This window comes from Rhodnius prolixus, unplaced genomic scaffold (assembly GCF_049639745.1).
Source record: "Rhodnius prolixus isolate KJV_2025 unplaced genomic scaffold, Rpr scaffold_5, whole genome shotgun sequence".
In the NCBI taxonomy this organism is placed as follows: Eukaryota; Metazoa; Arthropoda; class Insecta; order Hemiptera; family Reduviidae; genus Rhodnius; species Rhodnius prolixus.
The window spans coordinates 8,129,339-8,151,739 of NW_027411624.1; the positions used below are offsets into that span (position 1 = coordinate 8,129,339).

Sequence of the window (22,401 nt, forward strand, 5' to 3'; positions counted from 1 at the left end):
ACATGTTTCGAAGATTCCTAAACATAAAAGAAAGTTTTTTTTTTTCTACCTCTCTACGCGTTAAAAGTCGTCGGCATTATTCTGCTTAGAAAATAACAGATTTCAACTTTTCAGGAGTAACAGAGATGGACTATGAGGCTCATAGCTCCAGAGTACAGTGTATTTCAAGAGGACATTATCCTACAATGTAGGAGTACAGTTGTTCTTAACAGAAATATAAATATTGAAGAAATTTTATAAAGTTTAAAACTTCTGAGCCTAATTTAATGTGAATTAAAAAAATACGAAGGGCTAATATTCTGACCTTGGTTGTTTATCAAGTGCTGGAGAAGGTGCGGGTGAGGGTGTAGATCCTTTTGGCACTAACACTTCTCTTTCCGCTACTAACCTAACAAATCTCTCCAATCCAGTCAGCATGGAAACTGCCTGATCATGTCGTGCACCATCTAAATCTACACCATTGATCTAGATCAAAGATAGATGTACATAATTAGAATAAATACAAAAAAATATTAGATATAAAATAAGTAAATAGAAATTCTCTATCTATAATGCTTGGTCACGGAGGTTCTATTTTATTTATTAGCTAAAATAAATGTAAAAAGATTATTAATCAGTAATTTTTAAAAGTATATTACCAGATTCATTTACTGTACAACCACTAGAGAAAATATCTCATTTACATCTAAATATTCATAACTTATTTTTGTTACAATTTATTAATGATACAATGCATTGTTGTATGCAGTTAGGGGAGGCAAAATCTTAAAAATGGATTAAAATTTGACTGTATTGGAGTACATTTTGTCGTATACCATTTAAATGAAAATATTTCTTTATATTTGCTGTTATAAACTGAACTACTAGCAACATTTTATGGAAATAGAATACTAACAGATACAATACGGTCTCCAATTTGTAATTTTCCATCTTTCTCCGCAGCACCGCCCTCCGTAATTCGAGATATGTATATAGACTGGAAATAAGTAAGATTTTATTTTTAGCAATATTGTTACAAGATAGAGAACAATGAGAAAAGCAAACTTTTTGACTTAAGATTAATAATACTTACTTCTGAATTGTCCCTGTAAGGTGGACAACCTTTGCCACCAGCTATACTGAAACCTAATCCATTCTGGTCCCTTATCAATGTAGTATATACAGTTTGTAGTCTAATATCAAAATCACCTTTTCTTAAATGGGCCAACTGTAAATTAAGAATGTTAAACGAGACCAAACAAAACAGAAAGCAAACCAAAAAGCTATCATTATTAAAACAAAAACTTTACTTTGCCATCCAGTGGATGATGTGATGGTCCATTCAAACCAGGAGTACTTTCAAATCCTGACGTAATTACAGAATTATGGGAATCAGCACTTGGTGCTCGACTAGTGCTCAAACTTGAACAGGCTGAATCTCCACCACCTATACTCTCATGAGGCAGTGAGTTCTACAAAATAAAAAAGGACATTATTTGTGACTGGAAAGACTAGCACTTTTTTATCAAGATTTTTTTTTCTATTTTTATCAACAGCATCGAATAATCAAATAAAAAGATATCATAAATCTTGCTAATTAAAAGAATCTCAAGTTTAGTCTTTAAATTAACAATAAACTTTGTTTTGCAAAGAGATACTTTTCTTCTTTAGTTTTATAAGTTCTCAAGCTTCCCAACTTAAACCTCTGACATATATATGAGTATATATATAAATATAATTTCTTTAGTCGGTTAAGTTGAATATCATTGACAGAATTTTAATAATAAATTTAATATCACCTTATGAAGTGGAAGAAGCCTAGTGACTTCTCTAAGCACAACAATATCCAATACTGGTCCAGCAGATCTTAATATTTCCACAGCCTCGTAGTGCCCAGTCCCAACCATAGTGTGACCATTTACTGATATGAGTTTATCTCCTACCTGTGAAGGGTTTTTTAAAAAATTAAATTTCGCACTAGTTAAATTAATTAAAATGAAATATATACAACGTACAAAAGTTCCAACAAACAGAATGTACAAGAAAATGGGATATTAAATAGGATTCATCGTTCAAATGTTTGTTGCTAAGAAAAGGATCATGAAGGTTTGTCCAGCAAAAATTGTGATGAATAGCAGTGTAAACAGGAGTCGATTTAAGAATGGAATTCTTTGTCCAGCTAATAAGGACACTTCAAACTTAACTTCAAATATGGTCCCTCCAAGTTCGACGAGAAAAATTAACGAGTTTCACTCCCATTAACTTTAGTTTCAATAAAATGTCGGGTTGGTATGCCAAGGAAGTGTCTTGAAATCTTAAGCAACTCACTTAAGATCAAAATTCTTGTCAATTATGCTTCAAATTTACGGGTTTTGATAAATCCTAATAATCGACAAGGCATCATCATGGTAGTTATTGTAACAAATTAAGGAGAAGAGGGAATAATTCTGAGTACACCTTCCCCATTCCAGAAGAGGGCTTCGTTTGGTTAGCATGCTTAGTAAAAGTAAAGTAATCGCCTACTTTTTGAGCTTAGCATCCAACTATCAAATTAGTCGTCATGAACGGGAGCGGAAGCATATACTTTAACTTTAACATTTTCTTCTAATAAATAAAAAGAACACAGAATTCGAACTGGAGGTCTCCCAAATCACGCTTTAACTACTAGACCAATCACCTTGCCATTAGTTTAAGCTTTCTAAAGCTCCAAAAATATAAAAAATAGCCAGTAAGGCGGGTGGTTATGAAGCGAAGGGTTTGTAAGGCAAATTTTTTTTATAGAAGAAATGTTAATAATAAAGTATGTTTCGTAGCAGGACGCATAAAAAAAAAAAATAAATAAATAATAGGCAATTACTTTAAAATAGCCAGGCTTGCACAACAACACATTTAAAAACTAACTCTTATATAATTTTGAAATCCTTGGAATTAATTTAAGCAAAAATTTAAGAACATCAGAAACTGATCCTTTTGCTTAGAAAGACACTTTTCACTTTTCAGATCTCTTAATATTTTGCTAAATATTAAAAGCGCTCGGTCGATCGTTTATAAATAAAGCTGTTAAAAGTAGTATAGATAACGAAAGTAAGATTCAGTTTCTAACACAGATAATATTATCTTTTATCTATTTCGTGTAACATTCCATTATATACCGTGACTATTTTTATGAAACAATTTTTTTTTATATAATTTGTTCTCTGTTGGAAAGATGAAGTATTGAAATCACTACAGATGTTTAAAATTTAGTAATTATCGGAAATGCAAACAATCTAAAACAAAACAAAAATGAACATCAACATAAATAATTCTCACTAATGTTAATACAATAATTACGTGAGATGATCCCATCAGACCCCAATGATCATCATTCATAATTTACCTTCTGTAAATTTTCAAGTTAAAGTAATTGTCTTTATTGGAGAAAATCGCCTTTGTGTACTTACCCCTTTCTAACACGCTATTTTCCCAAATACTATAAAAGTAGTTGGATAATGTACATTATACTTAAAGTGGACTTTAAATCGGTTTTTATGATTCAGGCAAAAACGATAGGGGTATTTCCACTGAAAAATTGAGATAATAATAAAATTATTAAAAATACTGACCCTTAGATCAGCCATTTCAGCTGGTCCTCTTTCAGTAACTTTCGACACAAAAATGCCAACATCGTCGCCTTTAAAAGGTGTCGATCCCAATCCACCAGCTATGGACAGTCCTAAGCCAGCAGTGGTCTTCTCTAATCGTATATTAATCCTTTCCTCTCTAACATCCAATACGCCATCCACTTCTATATTTACAACATAGAATACATAAATAATATTTTTGAATTATATCATAACAGTTTTACTTATAAAACTTCTAAAGTAAGCTAATTTTTTATCAAGCTTGATTGTAAATGATTTTTTTTTTTTGTATCGTAACAATTTTTAATTATATTTATTTAACAAATATTTCAAATATTTTCTTAAGTGATTTGTTTTCTGAAATAAATGAGTGCGCCACTCTAGCAGTAATTAAAGAGGTTCTACGCACAATTCAATGTAATTAAATAATTAAATGTTTCAAATTTAAAATATTTCAAGATCAAGCTGAAGTCACAAAGTACTTTTCTATATAAAAATATTTGCTATAAAATGATGAAATAATGCATTTTAATTATTTGGAAATTAAAAAAAATAGTGCAAACTTGAGGTGGAAGGAAAAAATTATTGCGCATGCGTTTACCATGATCGTTTTAAAATCGTTTCGCATCATGGCGTCTCTTAACTCTAAAATATTTTCGAACATATTTATTTTATTGCAGTCATAGCTGCAATATTCAGACAGGAAGCTATTCAATCCATCAATATGAGAATTACGTCATTTCATAGATTACCTCAATAAAAGTTTACGAGGCTCCAGTGGTTTCTTTTGAACTTTGTATTTGAAACAATTAGAAAAGTTATGAATTGAATAATTCTGCTCTAAATAATACATCTTATAAAAAATTCATTGAAACATTTCATTATGAGGCAAAACTCCGGCAATTGGGGCAAAAAATATGTTAATGATCTTGATGTAAGACTCATTTTAATAAAAATATGGGATGTATTAAAAAAAATGTGGTTTGTTGATTTCGCAGCATTAATATCGTTGATATCCATCACAATAGCATGCTTCTTGTTTTCCCTTTTTCTACACGGTTTCAGATTTCAATCCATCAACAGAGATTGATTCTTTAGGGTGACTAATTTTAATAAGAAGTTTCCATTTTACCCATAACTTAAATGATGAATCAACAGCAAACCAATGTGCAAAGAAACAAGTTAACAACTTTTTTTTCCTCCAATCAAGTTTGCACTGAATTCCACCAAATGCAATAATTTTATTATTTAAACAGACTTCATGATGACAAAATTTCTTGCTTAGATAGCGAGAATTTAAAAGAATTCAATAAAATATATTATATATATATATTTTGTTTAGGTGAAAATTTAATAAAAATTTAACACAATAGAATAATATTTATTTGAGGCTATTCCGTGGAATAACTTTAGGCAAAAGGGCGTATTTTTAAAGGAAGTTGAATGAATCACTTTCACCATTCTAGCAAATAAAAAACTAGCAACTACATTTATTCAATATTATGAGGAATAAAGTAAATACATGAATAAGGCAAATCTAAATACGAGAACAAATTCTGTACCTTAAAAAGAATAACAAATGGTACAATTAACATTAGATTATTCATAACAACTAAAAAAAAAACAAATGAACTAACTCAAAAAATGTGAATTCTTTCGACGTCTTGATCGCCTCTTATTAGTCGATGGCATTTTTATAATTAACACATATTTAAATAAAAAGAATCAAACAAAGAAAAACTGGTGTGAAAACAACTTCAACTAGATTTTGCTCTTTTTAATGATCACAAGTGAATGATTTTTATCACTTATATTTTGAAATAATGGTATGAAGTAGTAGTGATAATGATGGTGAGTATGTCGCGGTTTCCGTTATCAGCTCTCTTATCAGTAAATATTAATTACCATTGGTTTGTCCAATATGTGATGTAGCCGTGGCGGCAGGTAATGTTGGAATGGTTGGATTCTCCACTTCTAACACCTTGTCTTCCTTCTTTTTACTCATTGCCTGGAAAATATTCCAGATTGATTATTGAAATTATTAACATATATATATTTTTTTAAAGCATTAACAATTTTTTTTAAAAAAAAGCATAGCAAAAACAAGAAATAAATTAAGCTGCCAAAAATTGGTACATAACAAAGCAAAACGTAAAAATAAGTAAAACATAACATTAGCAACAATAAATGGATAACTGATGATAACGCTCATAATACTTTTACAGATGTACATGCGGCAAAAATAAATAGATAAATAATCTGGCATTGAACACACAACCGACTTTGTTCAAACTATAATTTTCAAAATTCGAAAACTTCAAATTTTTACTGAATATTTAACAGCATCAAAAAAATTAGTTGCAATGCAAATTATTTCAAGCGAAACAACAGAAAGCTAGAATAATTGTTTCAACAGAATCACGCTTTCGATATGAAGATTGTCTTTAAACTCGGAAATTTTTGAAATTGGTTTTCGAAGAAAAGAAAATGAAAAAAAACCTTTTGCACTTTCCATCAAGCCAATTTTTATAAACTCGGAATAAACTATTTATAAAAAAAAAGAAAGCACTTTAGAAAATAAGCTACCTAACTAAAACCTCACCAGGAACTGCCTCAAAAAGAATTTTCTGGAATTATGGAACAGATGAAAATTGTTGACTTCATTATTAATCATATTCTTGTTATAAGTTGTTTAAAACAGTTTTTCGAATTCTGGGGATCTTAAAATGTGATTTTCCGAGGAAGAAGCAATTTAGAAAATTTGAGACATCGCAGAACTTTTTCTTACCAGTGAAAATATTTGTATTCAGACTTGTTTGGAGTAGTCGTGCAACAAAATTAAGTAAAGCTTTTAATTAGGATATTAATTATGTCTTGAAACGGTAACACGAAAATCAGGAAAAAAAGAAACGAAGAACTTCTTAGAAATATTTATGCACACAAATAACCTTTAGATAAGGTCAGTGTATCTAAAAACAGAAAAAGTGTCCTAAGGCACTTAAAAATCCTGAAGTCCTTAGATGTTGAAGATCCTTAATTAGGAAAAAGCAGTTGCACTTTCTGCGTTTCCTTTTTTGTGAATTGCTGAGGGCAACCGATTCATAATAAAAACTGCTTTAAACTCCACGAAACTCTAAAGTTTACATCGGCAAAAAAAATAAGATTTTAAAAATCTCTCTTGATTATAATATCTCAAAAGCAGAAAATAATTTATCATATTCCAAATCAACGTTAATTTTACTGTATTTAAAGCTGTGCAACGCGAATGCGCATTTGAGAAGAAAAGCTTGAAGAAACCTGATGCAGACCTCTTACTGATAATACTAACAGTTCTAGGAGAGAGTAAAGTAGGATGCCTTCATAAAACCTCCGGGTTCGAAATGATAAAGGATGAACCTACCTACTTCTTTCATTTAATCCTAAACACTTGTCTGTATTGATAACAGGTAAGGTTGTTCTAAAAATCTGGGGTTCGAAGTTGACAAAAAAAAAAAGTTCGACTCTAAGTTCTTCAAGCATCTGGAAGTTATGGGAAATGTCGCCGTAGTGACAAAGATAATCAGTGAGTTAGTGATCCACCGATCAATAGGAGCACAGTTCTACAGTGTTAAATCCTGATCCACAACCTTCGAGGATCTAAGCAGAACAGAATCGTAGCAAAGGTGAATCTCTCCTCTAAAAAGCGGGCTACATAAAATAAAATTATATAATTATAATTTTATTATATAATTTTTTTACTTACAATATTATTCCAACTTCATTGTCTGAAAGAATAACATCACCTTTGCTTTCCACGAGTTCTTTATTCAGTTAGAATTCAGGAAGAAATTTGTAAGTATATTTTTTTAAAATTCTGGCGTGTACACATACAAATTTATTTACATGACAATTTGAAGCTTAATGTTCCTCCGCTTAAATGAAGATTCGTAAAAATATTTCAAATAAAAGTAACAGACCCGCTTAACCCCTTAACGTGCACGCTCGAGTTAACTCGAGCGCGCTAAACTGGCCAAACTGTGCACACTCGAGATAATTCGAGCGGCGTTGTTCTTTATGCTGCTATAATTTTTCACACTCGAATATAATCGAGAATTGAAAATAATGTGAAAGCAAAGAAAAACTATCGTTTTATTGATATTTATCAAAAAAACTGCATTAAGGGGTTAAATGCAGCATGTAAACAATGCTTAAAGTTAACTATTACAATCGCTTGAAAAAAAAAATGGTTAAAACTGAATATTTTTGAGGACACTAGACCCTCCAATTTTCCAAAAGTGGTCTTAAATGAATTTCCAAATAACAAGAGCTTTTTTTATGTAATACATTAGTGTACCAAGTTTAAGAGAAAATTATTTAAGCTATTTTCCAAAAATTCCCCTTCTCATCCAAAAAAAAAATCGTTTCAGAAACGGATAACTAATTTTGTCTTAAAAAAGCTTATTTATAATTGCTGGGTCCCATATTTGCTTAAAATCCAAATTTCAAATGTGAACATTTAGCGTTTTTTAGAAATGCAAAATACACTTTTTCATCTACAAAGGATTATTTTTTGCTGTTAAAGAATGAATACAAAAAAACTGGTTTAACAAAAATACTAGACTTTAGCTCCAATAAACACAATAATTCCGCCACAATGTTTACTCAAATACTGTGGAATGTTTGTTAAATGATAACGAATTTATTTTAAGAAAGAAAACTATTTATAAAAAATTTCGGTCACACTAGTCAGACATTTGAAAGAAATTTAATAAATAATTATAAAAATAAAAATATAATTAAACAAAACATGAACAAAAAAAAAATCTGTTAAAAATAAAATCAGACATTTTGCTTTTTATAAAAATGTTATATAATAATTTTGTTTGAATTCGGAAATGAAAAATATGGTACTTACAACATAATTTTAGGATGAATCATCAAATAGTAAACAAGATAAAACAACCTACTTCTTTTTTTAGCGTTTGTAAATAATAATTAAAGTATTAAAAAAAGTGCTTAAATTATATTCAATTGAGTTTTGAGTATTTTTCCTTGAAAGGCGGAACAGGATACAAAATAATAATACCCAAAACAAAATATTTAGGGAAATTACACTAAAGCAAAATGAAACACGCCAAAGAAAAAAAAAATTAAACAAACTAATTGCGCACACAAATTTTCTGAACACAAGCGAACACCTTCACACAATGATGATGCTGTAGTGAACGTAGATAAAAGCAATGTGGGAAATGAAAATGGATGGGAGAAAGGTTGTAAATAAAAATACATCGTGACTCACCAAACCAATTTACATGTAAAATAGAAGAAAATAAATAAACAAGTTGGGGACAGACAGTATTGGAGATTTCCATATTGTCAATATTTCAAGATAAATAACAGCTTCAACCATTATAAAAAAAAAAAGAATTATTTAAAAGAACTATATTTTCAAACATTTAATTACAAAATATATTTTATGTTCTGCTAATTTTGGATTCAAGTAATATTCTTTTTATGTTTGGGGAAGTATTAAGGGCTTATATATTAGAATATTGGACATTCTACCATTTATCCAAACATGGTTGAACAATAGATCCATCCTCATTGGTATTTTATGATTATCTCAACTGATTTGAGAGCTATATCAAGCTAAAACAATCCCACAATAAGAATATCTGTGTCCCATTATTATTTGGTAAAGTTCATGATCTTTTTAATTAACATTGACGAAAAGAAATCCAAACGGTAAAGGTCACTTCAAGAAAATTGGCCCTAGAGGTCTCTAAATAGATGGTGTGGAAAAGTTGAAGAGAGGATAATAAGCCATTTTCAAGGTAGGAACAGGAAACTAGGCAAATTTGAGGCAGGTAGATTTTGAGGGAAAGCACATTTTGGACTATATTTTGGCAATCTTCTGCAAGAAAAATATCTTTAAAAAAGGACAGTACATGGAATAGAAAGATAGGGCTTTAATTGCATATGCACGTATTATAACATCAATTTCTGTAATAAAAATATATCAAGCACACATGCTTATCAAAACTACTAAGTACTTGGAAAAACACAACGCCACTACAATCGTGCCTCAAACCAAGAAAGGGGGAAAAAAAACACCAAAAGGGAATCACAAAAATAAAAATATAAAAAAAAAAACCAGGCTGGAATAAAAACAAAGCTAGCAAGGAAGGGTGAGAGCAGAAAAAATGAACTAACGCTGGCAATGATAGCAGCAACTTTATCCTTGTCAAGCTGAGCGGTAGCGGATTGGCTAATCCTTTTGTTCTTCAAATGATGCGGCGTATCTCGACGGTGCAGACGTGTTGGACGTTGGGGACCATCCACACCGCTGTTGTCTATCTTAAAACCAACGTGCTTTTCCTAACACGTTTTAAAAACGTAAATTTCTATTCAGTGAAATTCTTTTTTATTATTATTTTCTAAGGAACATAAGAATTAAGCCTGGCGTAGAAGAGTTTTTAATTCAGTTTAATTCAAATTTCAATTCATAAAGCCAATTAGCATAAATACAAAATAATAGCAGATTTAAATTCATAAAATGATATAAATCACGTATTCCTGGCAACGCTCACTTGTTTTTTATTGCGCTTTCGATCTCTAATGCAACTTTCCACGACTTATAAGGGCTGTGTATGAGTGGGAAGACTAAGGTTGAAGAATTACTAGCTAGAATATTTGACGAACGTTAAACAACTTAGAAAAGTTGAATTTATACTCCTGGATGACGATATATTGCAGAAATTAAAAGAAAAACAGGGGCTACAAACAGGAAAATATTTCCGTTTGGGAAAGTTACTTGAGAAAAGCAGTCTTCTTGTAAAAGAAATTAAAGGATGTGCTGGTTTTCATGAGGAATTTTTTTCGAAAAAATCTTCAACTTGATAAAAAAAGAAATCTGGCGATAATAAGAACCGAACTCCAAGAAAAACGATGGTAGTAAGTTGAAAAGATAAGCAAAAAAAGCACAGGCTATTTAGTATGATGGAAAAATTGCAGATCACCAAAAAAAGTGATAGAAGGGAAAGTTCACCTAACTAAAAGGAGTAGAGATCCGAGCTTGAATACGAAACCTGAATTCTACACTTTAAAATGGCTAAATAAAAACAAATTCTTTAATAATTGTACATTTGACCATCACCGCTGCATTTATTTTAAGTCACAAAATGGATTGAAGCCGGTCACTACCTACTATAAACGCCCAAGTTCGACGAATTGCCAACAAAAAATTAATCAAGTTATATTTCTTTAATAAAATACAGATTCAGAGAAAGAACAGAAAAACTTTTAAGGATTATTGTATAACTAGACCTTGTCCATTTCCTTCACAGCAAAAAGGATGAAAGTACAGATTCATCGCAAAAGAAGCAAAATCAATGATAGAGCATTCACCGGCCATCATGTTACGTTGGAAAAACTTTAAATTAGATTAAAATAAACAGAAAATAATTTGTAGTCTGCGGAGAAAAATATACTACTTTAATAAAGGATTAATGTCCTCTGGAAACGACTATGCATGTTTGAGGTTTTCGTTTTATAGAGACATGATTGTCACGTATATCACAGATTTAACTCCATGAATAAAAAATTTATTATGAGAATACATGTTAGAATAGATAGTTGATACCAAGTACACATTCTTTTAGAGAAAATTCGACGTTACGAATACCCTTGGTGTCCTTCAAGAACTGAGGAAGATAGTGTTGTGAAGGTATGAAAGTTCATTTCTGAAGACGGACACCGAGATGTACGAAACGACGTATTTCCTCAAAGAAATTTTATTTCTTTACTTGAGCCAAATACTAAACATGATTACTCTTTATGGAATGTCTATACGAGCTTCTTTGTCAATTTTTTTTTGCCAGTTATGCAAAGAAAGTCACTAATTTCAAATTAAAATAGAATATTCTAATTTCCAGATCCTTTAGAACAGAACCCACTATTTAAGAAAGATACTTGGAATTTTGATAATTATCAAATTTTACGCGCATATTTGGATTTAGTTTACGTGTACCTTGCAATTTTTAGAGTTGTAAAAATATTTAATCTTACTTTTATTAAAGACATTTCCTGAGCCTAACTTATCTAATATAATATGACTGAACCATCAAGTAACTTTGATGATACGTAGTAGTACAGCACATCAAAATTGTGATCAATGAAATGATTATTAATAAACATTTTTAAATTTCTACCTGATCGTCATCGTCTTCTATTTCACTTTGTCCTGTTTCACTTGGTGATTCGCTGACTCTAACGTCGTTACCTACTTTCATAGCCACATTCTTGTTCTATAAAATAGAATAGAAAAATAAATCAGGTTTAACTTTTCAAGAATTTAAGATCACTTGTACACCTGTTTTGAAAGCATTTGGCCAGAGGAGAAAACTAGAAGTACGGAAATTCAAGGGCACTACTTGATAGTTTTGAAACTTACTTCTCTCGTAACTGGTTCTTCTTTCGTGGTACTCTCTGAGAATGAGCTGTGCTCGGAACTTGGGTCAACATCTGTCGAACTAAGTCGTTCACGTTGTTCATTTCTCGAAACAGATTTCTGGGATTCGTCCTGTAGATTTAGTATTGTTAAACATTTTTTTTTTTTTTTTTTTTGATAAATTTGATTTCCTCATAAAATTAACTTTTGCTTATATTCTCGTCTAACGTTGGTTCTTATTATAAGAATTATTAAGCCCCATTTTACCCTAACTCATATTTTATAGCTGGAATGTATTCCAGGGAGTAAAAAATAAGTATCTAAAACAACTTTCTCGCCATGGTGACTGGACACTAGGGATACTGGAGCAATGAGGCAATAGGGCCGAGAGGAGTCATCTAGGGTATTCATGGGTCTCGAACCGTTTTTTGGCAACGCGAAATAATTGCACAATAATTTAAAGTAAAAATGGTGGAAACCCCAAGTTAGGAACAGGCAAAAAATGTATGGTTAGCTACATCATGCCTAAGTTCACAACTATTATTTAAAAAAAAAATTGGTCAATCGGATGATGGATGACGGCCCCGTCCTCACCTGTTACTGTTACCTGAGAAGCACATGAATTGCATAGATCTGACAACGAAAAGTCTAAGTCGGTTTGCTCACGAATAACACACACACACAAAAAAGGCATGCTACATAATGGGTAAGTGTGAAAGGAAAAGTTCAGCTCTTTTGTAGAAAAAACACAATCTTCATACTTTACTCAAGATACTCCCAAAGGAGTAAAAACAGCCTGGAATGGAGGATGTGCCACTAGTGGATGCCACAGTAGATTATATGATTCGCGCAGGCATGGACTTTCTGGCTAACCTCACTGGAATCGAATCTGTCCCAGAGTTTGTGTGTTGTTCGTTAAGATTTACGTTTAAATAAGTGATTGTGATAATATAGGTGGTATACTGCCGACCCAATGATCACTGAGAAATATTAAGGGGTGTTTACAAAGTGAATTGTGATTAAAGAGTGATAGATTGATGCGAGTAACTTCCATTGGAACTCAAGATTCTAGGACCATTAAATGAATTGATTGCTTTTATTGTAACCACTGATTTCAAATGATTAATTCAGCAACTTCTCATGAATTATTTTAGAGAAAAGATAGACTTACCAGTTCTTCTACGGCCAATTCCCTAGAGTCCGCAATTTTAGATTTATTAAACAATTTATGAGCTTTAGCTTTCAGCTCTTTTGGATGAGGAGTATTTTGGCGAACGAACGGCGTCTGAAACAAAAGAAAACAAGATTAACACTTCTAATATTTAGTTAGAATAACTTTTTCACTAATGTTGTTTTTCATGAGACACCAGAAACATATTGGAACTTACTAAATTAAAATGTCGAAAGCTAATCCAATTTGTGCCTTTTAATGTTTCTATTTAATTTCATGCTGCTAAGAATATTATTCAAATACAATTTTAAAGAAAACAATTAACTTAAATCAATCTCTTGAATAAAATATGATTTAATTAGTCTACGTTCGCAGAGTCAGGCCATAGCAGATAGTGGAAAGCTGATTCAAATGATGTCATACAAATAGAGACACAAATTATATTTACCTCTTTATTAGTTTCAGCAGGTTGTTCAGTTTCCTCAGTGAATTTGACAGAATGAGTTCTAGACGCTTCCCTTTCTTGCCAGCCTTCATCGTCGCTCTCCACAGGATCTAGCCGAGACAGTCCAAATGGGTCAAAAGCCTTGTTCACCCTCCCTAGTGTTAAAGAAACCAACAAGAAAAAATGCATGCAAAACTAAGTGCAAATTACTTGGGCTTGTTAGGAAATGTGCTTCATTTATAATTTACAAACTACTTGGTAAAAATTCTACAAAACTTTACTTATATTAAAGGTGGTCAGTGCTACCATGTTGTTGTTTAAGTGTTGGATTAAGTTGATGTGCTATACACAATAACATGAAAAGCGATCCAATTCAATATAAGAATCGCTGAGGTATAATTCTGATTACACTTCATGCGTAGATTGATAGTAACGATACCAAAATATAGTCTAATAGTTTTTAAATTGGACTGAACAGTAATTCAATTAGGAGAAATTAAGTAAATTTAAACACATTAGAAACAAAACACAATATCAACAATATCTTCAAATATTTCACAAAGAACAAGACTTTTTTGTTAAACCGTGGACTAATCAACAAAATGAAGTACTACTAACACAAAAACTTTTGAAGGTTATACAAAGAAAGGTTATAGAATATTGCTGAAGACTCATGGAAAGATTTGGCGAAGTACCATGCGCTATTATTAGTTATTTTTATTATTATTTTAATAAAATAAAGAACTCTTCTTTTTAATAGATATCTGTTTTATCCCAAACCAAATTGACTTAACAAATTAAGGCACACACCATGCTTCTAGAAAAGTTAATTCACACAACATATAAAAACGAAGAAAAAAAAAAAATGGATTTTTTGATAATGATCGTTAAGTTTAATTATGAAGTTAAGGAATAAACTCTTTTAATGAATATTTTAGTTGAACAAAAAATAATTTGATTTCGTTTTAGTTATTAAGATCTACTATTGAAGTAGTAATTAGATATGTAACTACTTCGAAAAATATATCAATAATTAATTCCTTATGTAATTTAATTTCATGGCTAAAAAGAAGACAAATGGTTGGCAAAAATATTGAAACGTCCGATAATTTCATTAGATTGTAAAGATTCTACCCGAAACGTTAATTTCATTAAAGTATTATAAAGAACAACGATGAATAACAGATAAAAAATAGTAAAATAAAACTAAAATTTCTAAACTTGAAATGACTTGTTACTTGTTAATCAATATTTACGCTAATATTATTATTATTATTTATAATAAGTTTTTCTACAATTATTGTGTAAAAATTACGAGTGAACATCCTCCTATATTCTCATTCAGTGCAAGTGACTGTCAGCAATTTGTCTGTCTTCCCAAGTGCGCTAGAATTGTGCCAACAGGAATGGATTTTTAAATTAAATGTTAACGATTCACCCAGGTATGACCAAGAGTTTATGGAAACACAAAAACAATAATTGAAGAAGAATTGAGAAGTTGTGTAACGCAGAGATTATTAATAACTGCAAAGTAGTTAAGGAGAGTTTTTAATTAACCCCCCTTTGATGTGAACTAAATTTTTTTCTTTAATGAATAAAAAAAAAGAGATTGTATTATCTTGATGTTAAACCGATAGCCAACAAATTATTAAAAATAACTCTTTTTTTTTTTTTTTGTAAAAAATGAAAGTGATTACTCTGGTTAGCTTCCGAATACCTCAAGAGTAATAAAATCACTAATTTTGGATATCATTTTAAAATACGTAAACGTCCTCAAGCCTACAAAACTTCACAAAAACTTCAAAAACGTAAGAGAAACTTTTTAAAAATATATACAGTTAGTATTACATTACTTTATTATAGATGAAAATTTTAAGAAAATATCAAACCATTTTTTTTTCCCATTTGGTTAATTTCTATGGCTTAAAGGTGTTTAAGGAATTTTACCTGCTGTATTATCTTGCGTTGATTCCATTTGCGGCAGGAGGAAACATGTTAGAACCTGTTCACCGGTCGTTTCATCAGTATCAGTTTGGAATGTTAACAAAGGTTGTGCTTGATTTTCTGACAACCAGACGGCTTTCAGTTCAAGATTTGTTAAAGAGAATGGCAGATATTGTAGCCGATTACCAGACAAATCCAGTACGTGTAATAACGTACAGTTGCCAACTTCGTTCGGGATATATTGTAGTTTATTATCACGTAACGATAATACACCCAATCTTGATAATCGTCCTAGAAAAATGAAACAATTTAATTAGATGATAAGTAATTGGATTATATAATTCCATACAAATGGACATTTAATCTGGATAAGCATTTAATTAAGTCGCCGAATTCAGCTGAGTATAAACCCAGTAAACGATGAACACAAATGCTTGCCTGTTGATGAATGTGTCGCAGGCAAAAGAAAATTTACTGAAAATAAGTTTCCTTTGTACAGACAACTACTACGTTTCTGACAACTGCCTGGCAAATAACAGGAATTTGGATTGTGGCTACCTCCTCCTGCAATCCTCCCAGATGTTTTACAATTTTAGGAAAAACATCTAACAAAATGAATGATTTCCTGTAAGATGGAATAAAGCCTCACTCTATGTAGAGCTCTTCTGGGCCCGGATTTGAGCCAATTAAGATATGCAGCTGTCCAAACAGCCTAATCTGTTCCACTGTCAAACCAGTTCCACCGGCCAAAAATCCTGAACCAAATCTCTTCACGCTCCAATCTGGCATGAAAGAAATCGATGTTTCCTCCTCTATTTCACAAAATCTACAAAATGGATATGTCATGAGACCAGTTGTGTAGAGATGGGTCCTTTAAGTCACAGTGCCCAAAAAGAGATTCAACCAAGAGTCAGGGTGATGTTTATGAAAAACGTAGAATCCAGTTGTTATCAGCCTCACCTTGACCTCTAATGGGCATTTCAGTCTAAAGACAAACTGCCGAAAGATGAATGAATGAGCAGTTCACTTTTAATCCATTTCTATAAAGTCAAAAAGAAAGGATGCACCTAATTTTGCCTATCTATCAATCTCCTGAAATACTCCATATAATCTGCTATCAAGATCAGAAGTAAATTCTGGACGGAATACACATCTTTTGATTTCTAGGAACATTCTAGCCCCAACTTCGAAGTGAAGACAGAAGAAATTATGAGCTTTCAATGCGGCTGAACCAGCTATCCGAGCAAACTGGAATTCTTATTAAAGCTCCGTTGCGTATCTGCTCACTCGAAAGACAAGATAAGATTTGAAGAACCCTATCTGCCACTTTTCCATGAGATAGTAGTTTCTGCTACTTACTTAATTTGCATACACTAAAGCCGAATTAAAAGAGTGAGAGAGATAGATGTAGTGAGAGAAAAATACATAAATTTTACAATATTTTTTTATTTGCTATAAATTTTTATCAGGAAACATACTTTTTTAAAAAGAAATATATCTAATCTTAAAAAATAAATGATAAGATGGTATATAAAATTTATGACTTGCCTATTTCTGATGGTATACTATGTAAACTATTTCTGTCTGCGTTTAGATTTGTTAATTTAACCAAATTTCCTATCGTAACCGGCAATTCAACTAGGAAATTCTCGGTTAATATTAATTCTTGTAAATTTTCACATCTAAAACAAAAATAGAGCAACAAAAAGGTAATTCTGTGAAATAACTTATCTTCCACATTTCTTTCTTTCTTTCTTTAATATTTGCTGCATCATAAAAACTTCATGTCTGAGAGAGCAAATTTTCATAAACCTTTTACTTTTTGAAAGAGATGTGATTGCTACATACAACTGAAGAAGACTTAGGAAGACAAAAGGTCACATTGAGGTTGTCTTTATTTTTAAAAATGCATTTTATATAAATGAGGGCAGTTTTCAGAAATCTTCTTTTGGCCAATATAAGTTTGCTCTTGCTATTCGAATGAGCAAGCCATTAAAACATGTGGTGGTCTGTACATTCAAAAAAAGATGTCTTTCCTTCTACCACATACCTGTCCATGCAAGAACTGTCAGGATTAATTAAATTCTGTGCAACTGCACCTGGCGATAATCATGCCCTATAATTTATAGAAAACAGGCGACTGACTGCTTCATTCTGGGTCTGGTAATTTTGGAAACAATTGTGAACAGCTGTACGATACAATGCTTGTTCTCCGAATATGTATATCTAGTAATTTAACTCTTATTTCGTGTACCACTCACACAAGAAGGAGAAGAACTTAGCAGTCCCAAATTTCAGTTAAAAAAACTGGAAGAACTTAAATTTAGATTATGAAGAAAGTTGTTTAGACAACAGCTTAACCAAAACTTTTACAAAATAATTTCTTGTGCCCTCTTTTTTGGATTTTTTTTTGGGGGGGTGGGCTTGAAGAGCTAGATACTTCATAACTCAAAGCTGACGTAGAGTAAGGGATAAACATTCTTGACAGCAAGAAAAGGAAGAGTAAAAAAAAGAGAATTTTCCGAATTGACTTTCCCTGGTCTCAGCCGGAAATACCTTCTCGTAATTTAGGGTCGGAAAAATTAGGAAAAAGTTTAAATTTAGATATTTTGTCTTATGCATAATTGTCTTTGACCCATACACTGTTAGTAGGTGTCTCTCTTGCGGCTTTGTGGCCTACTGAGCATTGAGCTTGCGTGTATACTGTAGACCAACCATCGGTTAGGTTTGGTTTACCGAGGGATGTTACAATAGATCCTAATGGAAGGCGCAGAGGCTGTGGTCCATTTCACTTACTCCCCTTCTATATATTTTGCTATTTTCTATGCACTATATTAAGTGCTGCGTTTAATTAAAGAAACAAAAATCAACTAATTTACTAAATTTCTTCTAAAGCATTCACCATTCGGTTACCTTGTGTTACACCGTGGGCGGGGAGATTAAAAGAAATTATGAACTTATTAGCCCCGCTCACAATGAATTTTCAGGATGTCACATCAGTTGACAGAAGGGTGAAAAATGAAATCAGGTTACTTTCAAAGAAATAATTAATTTTTAGAGATGTAAAAGTAAGAAATTTAACTAAAACTAAAGCCTATAACTAAACAAATCAGCAATTATATACTTACTTTCCAATATTAGCGTTTAATATAGCCAATCTATTTTGGTCAACTTTTAAAATTGTAAGTTTGCTTAGATTTCCAAGCCCGTCAGGTAATGTTTCAATAACATTTTGTGAAAGATGTAGATCAGTCAAATTTTCAAGTCCTCCGATCTCTTCTGGTAATCCTTCCAGCCTATTTTCCGATACATCCAGACAAGTTAGATTTTTAAGTTCGCCTATTTCCTATGAGACAAAAATGTTCACTATTAAATCAATGTAATACAAAAAATAAAACATTTTTTTTACTATAATCATAAACGATGGTAAGAAACATTGCGACAGAAGCGAACTTAAAGTTCAATCTCAGTTGGTAGCTTTTTAAATATTGTATAATAAAGTAATGCATTATTATTACTGCAAATTACACTACATCCAACTTCCAAAGTAGGTCTCTTAAACGAAGGCGGAAAGTTGAAGTTTATAACTGTTGTTTTATTATACTATTATTTTCAATATTAATAATATCAGAACACTGAAGACCAGTGCCAAAAATCGAACCTAGTACAAAAATTCCTAGCTTTGCGGTGCCCCGTTAACCATTCAATAATTTATATTGATAATTTACAATAGTTATTTTAACAGTATAATATTACTGAAGGCAAGATAAGCAAATGAAAGAATAAAATCTTAATACGTACTGAAGGTAGATGCTGCAGTTGGTTGTGGTCCAGCCATAACTCTTGCAGAGCGGGAAGTTTTCCTATGTGCCGTGGCTGGAAAATTTTAAAATTAAACTATTAAAATTTGGAAAACGTAACTTCTTCACACGACAAACTTGTTTAATACAGTTTCTGAAAATTATGAATTTTACTAACCAAAAAAAATCGACTGAATACAATACTTACAATGCTTTAATTAAGGAAAACTGAAAAACTATTGAAATGTTGAAAAACTTCCTTAAACTTTTCTTTCAATTGAAAAGTTAAACCTATTCAAGCATTAAAATCAAGTATGAGATACAGGTAAACATGCAAGAGTGATTTGTAACGAATAGGGGAAGGTTATAAAAGTTAAACATATCTGATAATGATTTTATATTTTAATGAATCTAATTTTTTATTTTAATATAAGAATACTCAAATTTTAAAACTAATATTTAATTAAAGAAGATTATGATTGAAGTTAAAATTTATTTCTAGCATTATTTTATTATTATTAGTGAAGGCAATGATGTTTTTTGTAAGTTTTTTTTAAATCAATTAATGACATAAATAAACTTCATTTATTGGATAAAAGAGGAAAATTAGTAAAAATAATGCAAGAAAATATTGGCAAATATTCTGTAAAGAAAACAGGGAGATTCTTACGATTCGATAATAAATAAATATAGTCAGTTAAAAGGAAATATTATATAATGTTTTCTGTTATATAATAACAGCGCTGGCTTTCAGAATATAAATACCATTATTTCATTTACTAAACAGACTGTAGTTCCTAAAATATTTGAATAATTTTGAAAGGATATTGTTAATATCTAGGTAAATATATATATTTGATAAACTAAAAATTACCAATTCCTCAATCTCATTATCTCCTAGGTCCAGCCTTTCGAGACTAGAGAGCTGGGACAGTGATTCGGGCAGTGATTTTAATAAATTCTCTCTCAATTCTAAAGATTGTAAACTTGTCAACCTAAAATTAAACAGAGGGGAAAAATTGAGTTAGTTTTTATCAATACAAATAAATTTATTTTACTACTTAATTTCTTAATTTACGGTTATATTCCAATAAACATCAAAAGCACACTTACAATCCGAAATCTGGAGGAAGATTAGTTAAGGACATATCATTTAGACCTAATATTGTTAAGTTCTTCAAGTGAACAAATCCTGGCGGCAACCTGAAACATAATTATTTAAATTAGAATCAACATTAAGAATTAAGTTGCATAAGTTTGTTCTTATGGTTTCTAGCGTCTTTGGCCATCAGTTATCAGTTAAGCTATTAACATCTAATCTCATTTTCTATACCAGATCTCCATCCATTAAGGAAGACTGGCATCGAGAGGAAAATCGCCGCTGTAAACTTTTTTGTGAGGGGAAAAATGCCTCTTTTTTTTTTGTATTTAGGCTGCCATTACTGGCTGGAACGACTCACAGTGAAGGGCTGAGTTCAGTGATATTAAATCATTTGGCTGGCGTTTCGGTCTTTGGTAAAACCTTAGTTTTACCTCTTACACGGTAAATTCGGAACCATTATTGTACATTTGTAAGCATGCAGAGTAGGTACTATGGTTTTTTTTAAGTAAATATTTTTTAGAGTATTATTCTAGGAGGGCGCCCGGCTATTCTTTTGTTTTAATACTTTCTTTAGCCAGACTGACAAACTGTCAGCATTTACGTTTCCCATTGTACCTCAATGAGTACACGGATCCTGTGAAGACGCCAATCGACAAATTTATCACTGAGCTTGTAGCAGGCCTTGAGGGCATCCCAGCCTAACGACCACTAAAACATCTCAGCTCTCACCGTACCAAGTTAGCAAGCAGAGAGACAAAGGATACGTGAACTACTTTCTGGAAGACTATAGGTCAAGAATTTGACCCTAACGAAAACTTTTGACTGTAAAATAACGTACTGAAGTAAGGAATGAAATTCAATATTAAATGCCAAGGTCATACTTTTTTTTTAAATAAAATAAAATTCACTTTACATAATTTTGTGCATTAAGTATTAGAGGTAGGACACCTCGTACCTGCAAGTAAATGAAAGCAAGTTTTTTGTGCTCTTGTGCGTGTCCGTGTGTGTGAGACAGACCACGTGAACATGATAAACTGCTAACATTCACTAAGAATGTCATGTACAAGTGACATAAAATTACAAATGTGGCAACAATAATAAATTTTACACGTATCACTTTACATGTGAACTTCACAAAACTCATTTAAATAAATGGGGACAAAGAATCAACAAACTAAACCAAAAAAGTGTCCACAAAAAGGAAGTGAAAGAAGAAAAAAAAAATGCAAACAAAAGCATTCCTCTATCCAATATGGCCAGATAGCACGATCATTGTCCTACAACTTTAATAATAATATGGTTGACAGAAATCACGCTACCGTTCATTCTGATTTTTTGTTTGGTAACTGTGTAATTAGGTTACTACCAATGTAGTTCTGTGGTTCACATGAGTTACATAGTTCGATTGTTACAAATCGTTTCTGTGGATGGAAATACATTATAATACGCAGATTCTTGGTTGTAAGATGGCTTAGAAAAAAGTACATGACCTCACGAACCAAAAGGTTCATTGTGAGTAATCAATGAACTTTTTCGGCTATCTGATCCTCTAGTCCTGGAGGTTTCCACCTTCCACTTCAGCGACATGTCTCGTCACGGGTTCTTCTTCAGTCAGTTACCCACACTATCTTTGAACTCATCTTGTAGTACCTGATTAAAATCTACAAGACGGAGGGACCATCTTGAGAAGTTCACTGCTCCAAATTAAATTATTCCCTCTTTTGTTCTTATGGTTTGACTCGAGATATCAAACTCTGGATTAGTTCCTAAGTAACTTTTTTTTTTATGAATTAGTACCTTAGTAAACTATAAGACTCTGCTACTTCCTCGTATTCAACTAGATTCCAACGATTCCAAGGCCTGTCTATTCGACATGAGAACTTTAAAAGGCTTATTGAAGATTTTACTT

General features: G+C 31.5%; 1 protein-coding gene across 15 annotated transcripts in view; it reads right to left on the reverse strand.

The window, feature by feature from the left end:
• scrib (scribble planar cell polarity protein) overlaps positions 1-22,401 on the reverse strand; it is a 149,370-nt gene that overhangs the window by 41,826 nt on the left and 85,143 nt on the right. For 7 of the 15 annotated variants that reach the window (XM_074136541.1, XM_074136539.1, XM_074136540.1 and 4 more), the window contains exons 4-21: positions 20,504-20,593; positions 20,265-20,385; positions 19,392-19,466; positions 18,719-18,936; positions 17,139-17,272; positions 15,594-15,881; positions 13,650-13,801; positions 13,202-13,315; positions 12,034-12,162; positions 11,792-11,887; positions 9,795-9,959; positions 5,508-5,610; positions 3,585-3,766; positions 1,779-1,922; positions 1,290-1,451; positions 1,073-1,207; positions 896-976; positions 305-465 (exon numbers count right to left, since the gene is read on the reverse strand). In XM_074136541.1, the coding sequence (XP_073992642.1) occupies positions 305-465; positions 896-976; positions 1,073-1,207; positions 1,290-1,451; positions 1,779-1,922; positions 3,585-3,766; positions 5,508-5,610; positions 9,795-9,959; positions 11,792-11,887; positions 12,034-12,162; positions 13,202-13,315; positions 13,650-13,801; positions 15,594-15,881; positions 17,139-17,272; positions 18,719-18,936; positions 19,392-19,466; positions 20,265-20,385; positions 20,504-20,593 (2,550 nt within the window). Of the gene's footprint in view, positions 1-304; positions 466-895; positions 977-1,072; positions 1,208-1,289; positions 1,452-1,778; positions 1,923-3,584; positions 3,767-5,239; positions 5,611-7,344; positions 8,254-8,496; positions 8,904-9,794; positions 9,960-11,791; positions 11,888-12,033; positions 12,163-13,201; positions 13,316-13,649; positions 13,802-15,593; positions 15,882-17,138; positions 17,273-18,718; positions 18,937-19,391; positions 19,467-20,264; positions 20,386-20,503; positions 20,594-22,401 lie in introns of those variants that run through there. The other 8 variants (XM_074136538.1, XM_074136533.1, XM_074136532.1 and 5 more) reach the window with 7 other exon arrangements.